Source organism: Diabrotica virgifera, chromosome 3 (assembly GCF_917563875.1).
Source record: "Diabrotica virgifera virgifera chromosome 3, PGI_DIABVI_V3a".
NCBI lineage: Eukaryota > Metazoa > Arthropoda > Insecta > Coleoptera > Chrysomelidae > Diabrotica > Diabrotica virgifera.
The window spans coordinates 9,845,277-9,857,632 of record NC_065445.1 but is presented as its reverse complement, the minus strand read 5'-3'; the positions used below and the strand labels follow the sequence as shown (position 1 = coordinate 9,857,632).

Here is a 12,356-nt window from a genome sequence, read left to right as displayed (position 1 = left end):
ACTATAACACCTCTATAACGAGGTATATTTGGTTATTTAAAAGATATTTGAAATGCGCATTATAGCTATTTTTTAAAAATTATAATATAATAACTTTCTGAGAAACGTTAATTTGTTTATAACTATTTTTTTTAACATTCAAAGATTTTGCAGAAAAATAAAAGAATAATATTTTGTCGACCAAATGTTAAATAGGCATCTCATCTTTATAAGATTTCAATGTTTGATCAGTGTATCATAATTATTTTGGTTATTATTGCGACCGTAAATTATTAATTAACAATTGAATTGTTGCTTTAGCAACAATAATATTAGTTTAATTTTCACCAGCTTCTGGAACTATAATCTAAATCAAGAAGGCTTTTAAGTCACCAAATTATTTAATTATTGGTAGATAATTACTTATCTAAAACTTTCTTTGAAAATTAAAGATTTTGTTGGGAAAACCCGCATTTTCTGAGGAAAATTATCGTCGGAGCAGATCGGGAAAAACACGTCTCTATGCAGAATTTAATCGTGGTGAATTTTTATTTGGGTGTTTTTGTTGTAAAGTTAAAATCTTCGGAGTTATAGAGCAATAATTGAAAAAAACACGATTTTCGGGCGCCATTTTGTTTATAAAAAAAGTAGCACACTATCTGAGGACTTTGCATACCTATATTATTAATATATAGGATCTTATAATTCGATTCCAGCATTAAAATTGCTGGTAAATAACTTTTCCAAAAAAGGCCTATTCTCCGATAATCAACCCAGACTATAATTTATTTTATTTATAAATGCTCACATTCTCAGCTTGTTTGAGACTCTTATTCCTATTTTTTGTTTTATTCCAGTTAAAATGGAAACAGTAAATTCACAGTTGTTGACCAAAGCCATAAACTTTCATGGTCAACAGCTGCAGAAGTTGTGGGAAGGAGAATTTGGAGAAAATGATTTGACAAGAAAAAATGTCAAAGATTTGAATTACAATGTGTATAGTCAACGCCAGAAGAACCTATCTTTTCAAGATAGAGGTAAACGGTTGAAACTCCAACAGTTTTTGATAAAGAAGGCTAATTTTATCTATAGTTTGGAACCCACGAAGCAAAAGAACAATGAGAAAGCGATTACTGAAGATATGTATGCTGTTATGCCTCCTTTTGAAACTTACACCAGTGTAGACAAACAAAAAAGAGTGGCATTCTTCATGGAGGTATTTATATTACTTATTATTTTGTTACATAATTTTAATTCACTATTTTGTAGAATGTGAAAGTAGGTAATCTAATCCTGGGCACCATTGTGAGCAGACAACAATCAGGAATGATGTTGAAAGTGTTGTGTACTACTGGAAATGGTAACACTTGTTTATATGCTGCTGATATCAACGTCAAGGTAGGTTGATATTAAACTATATTTAGCTCTTGTTTAACCTTCGGATGACCAAGTGGGGGAAATTGTGACCCCAGCGTATGTTTTTCTTTAATAAATTCAAAAGTATTTTCAATTTTTAACTCATTATTTTTTTAAGGGAAAATGAAAATGTAGTATGTCAAAGTGTGTAAATAATTTTATTTCCTTAGCTGAGCACTTTCGACATAAACGTCATCATCGGAGCTAATGCTAAAATAAAAAAAGAGATCTTGTAAGAACAAGAAGTACAAAACTCTTTTTTTACTTACGTCAAATACTAAAAAAGTACCGCTACATAGAGGTGTAAAAAAGTGCATCTTAGGAATGTACATTTGATTTTTAAATTTTGAATGCTAGCTTAGTCCTCCGTACAACAGCAAACAGCAAAAAAACAGAAAGAAACGGCCACATACACGTTGCACAAAAAAAACATATAAACTTTTTTCATGGTCCGGGTGTCGATGAAATGGTATCGACACCCGGACCATGAAAAAAGTTTATATGTTTTTTTTGTGCAACGTGTATGTGGCCGTTTCTTTCTGTTTTTTTGCTGTTTGCTGTTGTACGGAGGACTAAGCTAGCATTCAAAATTTAAAAATCAAATGTACATTCCTAAGATGCACTTTTTTACACCTCTATGTAGCGGTACTTTTTTAGTGTTTGACGTAAGTAAAAAAAGAGTTTTGTACTTCTTGTTCTTACAAGATCTCTTTTTTTATTTTAGCATTAGCTCCGATGATGACGTTTATGTCGAAAGCGCTCAGCTAAGGAAATAAAATTATTTACACACTTTGACATACTACATTTTCATTTTCCCTTATTCATTCAAGTGTGTACAAACTTATCAGTCTTTCAACTATCATTATTTTTTTATTTGACTTTAATATCATTCTAGATATCCTCATATTTTGAAATAAAAAAAAGAATGTGTGTGTACTTTGTACGCATGTAAGAAGTTATACTTCTACTACATATTATGTGATTTTTAAGACAATACCAAAAATTTTAAAAAATAAAAGAATAAAACGCACACAAACACATTGAAAAATGCCACAAAGAAAAAATGATTTCTGAACAATAATAATTGTTGGCAAAAATTTTAAATACGCATTTCCTGAAAAAAAAAAATTATATAACAAATATACTTACAATCATAAAATGCATAAAAAAAAATAAAAACTTGCATCGGGAATTGAACCCGTGAATTTCGGGGCGCTTTGATTGGTAATCGAAGCCTAGACTCACTCGTCCAATTCCACATTATTTGTCATGTGGAAAAATAGGGTAACTGAACGTTTTACTGTTTGACAGTTGTTTTGAATATAATTAAATTATGTAGTTTAAATTTTGTGGAAGAAAATATTAAAATATAACAAAACAGTAAGAAAACAATATATTAGATGAAGGTTGGTAGAACTTTTGTTGGTAATCAAATTAAGTATGTAAATCAAAGCATTACCTACCTACTAGATAAATAAATCTACGCCAAAAAATCATAATTTAAAAATAAAAATCGGACCTAATTTGGGATTTCTCTCTAAAATCCCCATTCTTGAGAAAATAAATGTACAGTAGAGCGTCGATTATCCGAACGTCGATCAACTGAACGACTGCTTATTCAAACTATCGACTCCCACGTCCCGCACTCGAATACCGAGCAAGCATTACTAATTGACGCTTAAAATATCTTCAATTTTCTTCAATATTGTATCCAAAAACAATTATGTTGTTGCAAAGACTGCACTTTTTTGTTTAGTTGCTAGTTGTCATTATCAAGATATAAATAAATATGTAGGTATATAAATATGGCTTTTATTCACTTGTGGATAAATATGTATGACTATAAATATGTATCAATATATTGTAGTTCGATTATCTGAACAAATTGGTTTTCCGAACACCTATGTCCCCCAATTAGTTCGGATAATCGACGCTCTACTGTATTTCAACCTAATCCAAATGTATAATTACAATATGATTATAATTTTTTATTTTATTTATTTATACTGCACATTTACAGCAATGACGCCAATTATAAATGCACAGTTGGTCAATACAAGGTAATAAGAACATACAATAATTTATACAATACAATAAAATAAATACATGTTAAAACAATAAATAAGGGTATCACAGTTTATGTAGCATAGTACTCTTTTTCATATTATATAGGTCAAGGTCTTCACTCACAATAAAATCGTTCATTGTCATTAAGCTGTTTGCCATGGGGGAGTTTGCATATTCTGGAGTTATTTTAAATAAAGTGTGTCTACATCTAAGTCTTTGGTCTGGTACATTAAAATTTATAAATGAAAGAATCGTAGGAGAATCTATGATTTGATAAACTATACTAAATATGAAAATGATTTGGGCATTTCTACGTCTTTCGCTCAACAACACAGTGTCAAAAAGCATTCTCTGCAAGTTATAGGAAACCTTAAAAGGATAAATCCCAAATTTCCTCAGATATAAAGACCTCAAAAATTTCTTCTGAATCCTCTCTATCATATCACCACGTGATATGGTGGAGGGACTCCATATGGTACAACAATATTCGAGTTTTATTTATTTATTTATTTATTTATTAACGGGCCTTGCCCACTTTTAGTACAATAATTTACAGTTTAAAAACCTCAATAGAATTAGTCAAATAATAAATAAAATCTTAATATAAAAACAATCTAAAAACAGTCAAAGTGCTTAGAAAAATAAAGTTAAAGTTAAAATAATAAAACAATACAACATTGATATAATATAAAACTGACAGGTACAAATACAATACATCACAATATATCACATTGAAAAATTTATATCACAATTTGCTTTAACAGGCTCACAAATTTACTATAGCTTTCATTAAAAAAATCTAAACTATCAGCATAACAGTTAGCCATTCGTGACACTCTAGGTATATAAGAATTTAGGCCAACATTGGTTCTCCTAAATGGCTGATGAAATACGTTAACTGATCTGGTGTTTCTTAATGGAACTGAAAACAACATTGTGGACATCAATGAAGGACAGTCAATCATGCTATTAATGAGTTTAAAAAATATTTTGAGATCTGCCTGATCCCTCCTCACTTTCAAAGTAGGCAGGGAAAATGTATCTTGTAATAATGCAAAATCATATGAAAATTCATTTAAACGAGGTATATTGGACTTATATGCTAGGTACCTAAGGAATTTTCTCTGCACCTGCTCAATTCTGTGAATGTGTGAAGTATAATGGGGGTTCCAGACTGAAGAACAATATTCCAATAAAGACCTGACGAGACTACAGTACAGCACTCTAATAGCATTAATACTCCTAAAGTCATGTGTGCTTCGCTTAATGAATCCAAGCATCCTAAGTGCTCTAGAAACTATGATGTCAATGTGATTGACAAAAGAGAGTGTGGAGTCCATTGTGACCCCAAGGTCCCTAATTAATGAGACTTGGGACAATGGTGTTCCTTTAATACTATATTCAAAATTAATTTTATTAAGTTTCTTAGTAAAAGTTATGGAGTTGCACTTAGTGATGTTTAGATCCATGGCATTGATCTCACACCACTCATCCAATCTGGCCAGATCTGATTGAAGTTTAAGACAGTCCTCTTTGGAGGATATTTTGAGGTAGCATTTCAGGTCATCTGCAAAACACAAGAATTCAGCAAATCTAAAACAATCCGAAATATCGTTGACAAATAATAAAAATAATAAGGGTCCCAGGTGGGACCCTTGCGTACTCCAGAGGGGTTGGGAATATTTTTAGACATGTAATTATTTACCTTTACAGTTTGACATCTTTCAGTTAGATAACTGGCTAGCCATTCCAATAATGTTCCCTGAATACCAACAGTTTCTAGTTTGTTGAGCAAGATTTTGTGGTTTACCCTGTCGAATGCCTTGGAAAAGTCTGTGTAGATCGCGTGAACCTCCCCACCCCCATCCAAGACATCCGACAGATAGTTAGTAAAAGTAATTAAATTTAATTCTGCAGATTTTTTGCTAAGAAACCCAAACTGCTCTTCTATTACTGACAAACTTAATTTTGATCTTAAATAAGCTGCTACTATTTTCTCGAATAATTTTGGAATGGAATTAAGACTGCATACTGGTCTATAGTTGGATATATCAGCTCTGTTACCAGACTTATAGATAGGCGTAAGATAACTCACTTTCCAGAAATCTGGAAAGATACCTGAAGCAAGAGATTTATTGAATATCACATGGAGTGGACGTGAAAGAACAAAACTACAAGATTTCAGAACTGAAGGAGGGATGCCATCTGGACCTGGTCCCTTCGTTATGTCAATATTAGCCATCTCCTCGTAAATGGTTGATATAGGAATGTTATAATCAGAGATACAAATATGATTAAATGAGGGTTTACTTTGTGGATTGATATTTTTGTCAGTGTAAACTGACTGAAAATATTCTGCAAAAAGATCAGGCAGATCAGGTCCCAACTGACATTATTTATCTTTAAAGAACAACAAAGGTGGTAATTCATTTCCACTTCGCTTGCTCTTAACAAAGTTCCAGAACTGTTTTATATTTCTTTGATCTGTTAAAGAAAATTCAGATTTTTCAACAAACTGTAGGTAGCACCATTGAGATAAGTTTTTACACTCAGCTCGAAGTATGCTATAATCAACATAATCACCTCTTAACCCTGAATTTTTAAATCTTTTGTGAGTCTGTTTTTTCTGGATTGTCAGCTGCTTCAACTCTGGGGTAAACCATAATGGAAATTTTCTTTTAGATACTTTTTTTTGAGAAATTACAGCATGAACAAAAAAGTACAGAATATCATAAAAAATGTTTACCATATTATTGACTGAGTGATTTAATAATAATTCATCCCAATTAATTTGACTTAAACAGTCATTTAAGAGAGTTAAATCAGCTGATTTAAAATCATAATAAAATATATCATTCTGAGGACTGTCTTCATTTGTGTGATTCGTATTAGTCTTAATCTGAATGTTCAGTGGAGGATGATATCTATCAGCTGGTACCAATGGGTGGTCGCTCAATGTAACAGAAGTATTTTTATTAGTGGATAGTATCAGATCCAGGATTCTATCAGTGTTGTTGGGGACTTCATTCACCTGATATAAGTTGTGAAATGCACAAGAGTCTGCTAATAGTGTGACCACATCACTTGAATGATTCCGTTCACCAACCTCTGCCACCGGTACTGAGCAGAAATCTTCGGTTGACCAAGTGCAATATGGCATATTAAAGTCACCACAAAGCCATACAGATTCTTCATGATTTTCCATAATACAATCTACCGTGGTAAAGAAGTTCTGGTACTTGTTTAATGGAGAACGTGGTGGAATATAGACAGCAGCAATTATGATCTTATCCAAACCTGTTCCTATTTTAACAAATAATTGCTCAATACCGTCTGGGGAGTCTAACATGGAACTTGTAAGATTCTTTAATACTGCTATCAGCACACCACCCCCTCTTAACAAATTACTTGTATTTTGGCTTCTATCACGTCTGTAAATGTTATAATCAAATAACCCCAACTCACTGTCACTAATATCATTGGTCAACCATGTCTCAGTTAATATAATAATAGCGTAACAGTTTGACCTCACATATGCATTAAAAAGCTTAATTGTAGTGTCACAATAAAACTCTTTACTGGATCTTAGGATAAAGCCTAACTGTCTATAGCAATCATTAGTTAGTTTGAGAATGTGCTCATTAAAGGAGAAGTTGCTAGTGAATAACACCCCTAGATATCTGATTTTTGTTAACCTTTCAAGTTTTACTTCGTTAATAAAATAATCTGTTCTTATGATTTCTCGCTTTCTAGAAAAAGTCAATAGTTTACATTTTGACTCATTTAAGTTCAAGTCATTATTTTTATAGAATGCGGATATACCTCGAATATCTTGTTGTAAATTAATACAGTCATGTTCGTTATTTATTGTAAGAAATAATTTTAAATCGTCTGCAAATAGAAGAAACTTGGCAAATTTTATATAATCGGTGATGTCATTTATGAACATAACAAAAAGTAAAGGCCCAATGATTGGAACCTTGCGGTACACCTGACCTGGTTATAAAACTGTCTGAGTAGCAGTTCCCAAATTTGACTACATTAGTACGGTTGGTAAGGTAGGATTCAAAAAATTTTATAAGCTTGTCAGAAAGTGCATATGACCTCAGTTTTTTTAATAGTACTGAATGATTTACTCTATCAAAGACTTTTGCTAAATCAGTAAAGATAACATCAACTTGAGAATTATTTATGGATGAAGCAATATAGTGACTGAAAATGCACAGATTTGTTTGAGTTGATTTTTTGTTTATGAAACCATGTTGTTCTTCCATTAAAGTTTTTGAAACATGAGTATGCAGTCTATTGTACATAATTTTTTCCAAGATTTTTGAAAGAGAAAGCAATACTGTTATAGGATGATGATTTGATATTAAACTCGTATTTCCAGATTTGTGGATAGGAGTTATTCTACCTGCCTTAAGCGCATCCGGAAACGTGCTTGTCTCTAAACATTTATTAAATATCATTTGTAGGGGATGTTACAGAACTTCTGAATACGCCTTAAACAGGTAAGAAGGAATCCCATCCACACCTATAGCTGCACTACTTTTTAAAGACTCAATTGCAATATTGATTTCATCTAGAGTTATACAATCAACACATAATTGTTCAAGTCCATATTCCTTGTAGGAGTCTGTTATTATTAAATTAGTGTTAGAATGTATAGACTCAAAATAATGTGCAAACGCATTTGCTATATCACTTTCAGTTTCGTAACATTCATCTTCATGTTTATATTTATATGCAAGTGTTGAATTTGATCTTTTCCCTTTTAGGTATTGCCAAAACTCTTTAGGACTATTATTTATATTACCTTCAATATTTTGAATATATTCTCTATAACATTTTTTAATAAGTTTTTTAACATCTTTCCTAACTTCATAAAACTTTTGTAAATACGTGTTAACTTTTTTTGTTTTCTTAAAAAAATTATTTTAATTAATTCTTTTGAATACCAAAAAGGATATTTCCTTGATTGGCTTACCTTCTTATGTGGAATACATTGATCTAGTATATGATAAAGAGTATTATAAAATTGATTGACACATATTTCTGGATTATTTGAATTTGAATTGATACATTCTTGCCAATTAGTGTTGTATATCAGAAAATGCAGTTGAATATAGTTACCTTTTTTGAAATTATATGTTGGTGGTGGTGCAAAGTTTGTGTCATTTACAATAGTTTGATTTGGCGTTTTGAAACTAATGTCAATTTCTAAAGGAGGATGATAACGATCAATATTTACAAGTGATGTATCTGACTCGATAACATTTGTTTCAGTTAAATTTGTTAAAACTAAATCTAATGTAGAATTCAGATGATTTTTAACATTATTAATTGAGTATAAATCATATTCATTGATTAGTGATTCAATAATTTTACCTTTGGGTGTTGCATTTAAGAAATCAAAAGTACTTCCATTTATTTCATGAACATTGAAATCACCAATTATGTACATATTTTCTGAGAGAAACTTATCACCTTCCTCCAGGCTTTCTACTATAATAAAAACTACTTACCAAATTAGAATGAGTTTTCCTTGTCCAAAATAGTCCAAAAATATAGGTATATGAAAACCCTTTAAAAAGGCAGTATAACTATTAACTAACTTTTGTTTGTTGTTTCTTTTCCCACAAATTTCAAAACGCAACAACCATAAATAATCAAACTACGTACAGCTGTGCCACAGCCGCCATATTGAATAATTTTTGACATGTCATTTGAACATCCAATCAGAACAAAGTTCAAATTGTTCAAGAACAAAGTTCAAAGTTACAAAATTCACCCTCATATCGCTGGTAAAGAAGTATAACTTCAAAAAATTCCCTATATTTTACGAATAAAAAATATATTCTAAAGTTGATGTTTAGTAAAATACCGTCTATTATGTGTAATTCCAAGTAGTTTTACGCTAATGACGTCGACTTTGCAAAGTAACAAGACACAAAGTCTATGCCATAAAAAAAAATTTTAAAAAAAACTTAATTTTTTTGTTAATTGTCATTTTTGACCTGGGGTCATTTTCCCCCCTTGGTCATCCATGTAACAAAAAAAGGTTGGTGATCGGAAGGTTAATGGTTTTTCTTTACAGGCATTCTGTCCAGTTGCAAATGTCATTAATGCAGTGGACAAAAAGGGGGTATCACGCAACTACATGATGAATGACTATGTGTGTTGTGAAGTGCTGGAAATCATGCCTGATACAGATAAGCTAATATGTGGTATGATGGGTGTGACTAGGAAATCATCAGATCCAGAACATCGACCACCTCTAGGGCTTATTAGTACTGAAGATTTTCCTCTTATATACAAGTAAGTTATTTGGTTTTATTCTGTGGTTTTTAACTTAAATGTGCATGTCACCAAGGCACTGAATTTATACTATAGCTGTTTCTTTCAGGACTTAAATCTGCGTTTTGATTTTAGGATTTTGTTTTAAAAATATAATTTCTTATTAGTTTCAATTCAGACTAGATGTTCGCTTAATTTGTGCCATTTTTTGAAATCAGATGAGTTTTAAGTTGTTTAAAACTACCTGTAGCAAAACTTACAATGTTATAAATGGTTTTAGTTGCCAGTAGAAGAACCAGGAGAATCCTGTTGTTTTCTGCAGTGTTGTTGAAATAGCAGAACCATAGACTAAACTATTTTTCTCTTTTTAGACCTTTTGTCTTGCCAAAAATACAAAAAAATACAATAAAGGCTATGAGCAAATATTGCGTAAAAGTAGTAAAACTTGTTATGTTTAGCACTGTGGCAATATGCATCTAGAAAAATTTGCACTTTATGAACAATCACAAAAAGGTGAGGATGAAGATTTTTATCACTTGGATGTCTATATATTTCATGTGTATTTTTATTTATTTATTTTTAATTTTGTATGTGCAACCTAGTTCATGTGATGTATTTTTCGCAGTACAAGCTGAAAAATGCTCCCCAGACAAAAATTTAATATATATCGAGGATTTTAAACACACAGATGATTAAAACGCAGAATTTACTTTTGTTTATGTACCTTTGAGGAGATTTATAATGTTTGACAAAAACGATATTCTTTAAAATTGTTTAAACAGGAACTTTGAAGAATTTCTCTATGGACTGGTATGTATATATTTTCAGGGTTTTCTTTTCTAGCAATGTGTTAATCAGAAAGACAACAAAAAACTCAATTCATTATAAAAAAAAGGAGACGATCTGAAACTGTTTTGTAAAATATGTTTACTTTTGATAAAAAAAAACAATATACAACTGAAATGACAGATTTTTAGTGTTCATGTTTGTATTTTCACTTTGTGTGCCCTGGTTTAAAATATACCACTAATTGATCTTTTCATGTATTCTCGTTATTGTTAATTAAAGTAAATTATAAAGGAGTGTATGCTTTGACCCGGTCAGTCAACAATCTTACACTTTAGATCAAGAAATGCATAGTCACCCAATACTCCACAAGGAGGGAAGGAACTAGAGAGAGATAGAGATGATGTATTGAAGAATCGCAATAGGGAATAATTTCTTGGATTGATCACTAATCCTGAAACATTGCATTTGAAGGAGTGTTCATAATGTTTGCTGCCATTTTACTACTAGATTGCTCAAGTTCTTTATTCAAACAGTAGAAAAACCGTTGATTCTTCATTATTGAATCAAACATAACCAATAGAGTGGTAAAAGACTGGTTAAATAATGTGAGAGACAAAAAATGAACTCATCATTAACCAAACAAAGATATATAATAAGCACAAATTTATTGAACAAATAAGCAAATCAAGAAAAAGGAAAAATGAGTTGTGAAACCCAATGTTGGCTACTAAACTAATAAAAATAAACAGAAAAGACTGAAAAATGTTGAATATCTCTCTGTATTATGTCCAATCTCCTCAAAACACTTTCTTCTCACAATTTTCGTATACAACTGAATGACACTTTTTTATATATATTTCACTACACAGTAGATTGCTATTTTTGGTATGTTGTATATTTGTTGTAGTAATATAAAAAAACAAAAGCTCAAATAAGAAATTTCTATCGTTACTTTTTGTCTTCATCTTTCATGTGCTAAAATAAATATTTTGTTCTTGTGGTACTTTTTAGAATCAATTTGGTTATTGTTGTCTGACAATATTTTTAGTTACATTGTTTTAAATAATACATTATCTTATCAACTGGCATGAAAAATTTACATTTATCTCAAGGTTTTGCAAACACTTCTAAGATTTTCTTATAGCTTCAGTTGCCCTCTTAACCCAGTTTTAATGTTGTTAAATATCTGGACTTCAGAGGTAATCTTCACTATATCAACATGGTATTGTTTTGTTCCTTTAATCCACTTATTTTATTAGTTGGAGTATAAAAATTTATTATATTATCAATAAAATATAGTCATATTGTCTTTCAACCATTTGTGGGATATATCAGATTTTTATTAACACTAAGTGCTCTAAACTTTGTTGCAAACACACGCTAAACACAGTTGCTCGAAATGGCATAGTGTAGTTTACCTCCGAGGTCCAGATATAGAAATACTCTCAAATCTACTTTGAATATTTGAGTGATGAGTTCACAAAAAAATCTGTTCCCTTTCTGGGATACTAATCCATCTAGGATAAAGGAAATGTGATTGTTACTGTGATTGTTTATACTATTTCTGATTATATTTTTTTCTGTATACACAATTCCACACATTTTATTGGAATGATTTTGGGGTTGTTGGTGATTAGAGGTTGACCCTTGTGGTTGTGGTTGTGTTTTCTGTATTCATCAACATTCCCATCCAAAATTTGCCCGTTGTTCTGTTAGATCATCTGACCAACAACAAGACTTTGATTCTGGAACCCCAATGGGTTTGCCCCTTACTCATATACATATCAGAGATTCTTTATCATCTTTTT

The 12,356-nt window shown here is 31.1% G+C and overlaps 1 protein-coding gene across 4 annotated transcripts in view; it reads left to right on the top strand.

The window, feature by feature from the left end:
* The window catches only part of LOC114324398 (tetratricopeptide repeat protein 14 homolog), a 51,487-nt gene that overhangs the window by 2,416 nt on the left and 36,715 nt on the right, over positions 1-12,356 (top strand). For all 4 annotated transcript variants that reach the window (XM_028272246.2, XM_028272254.2, XM_028272237.2 and 1 more), the window contains 3 exons: positions 837-1,195; positions 1,249-1,377; positions 9,560-9,780. In XM_028272246.2, the coding sequence (XP_028128047.2) occupies positions 842-1,195; positions 1,249-1,377; positions 9,560-9,780 (704 nt within the window). In that variant the 5' untranslated portion in view covers positions 837-841. The remainder of the gene's footprint in view (positions 1-836; positions 1,196-1,248; positions 1,378-9,559; positions 9,781-12,356) is intronic.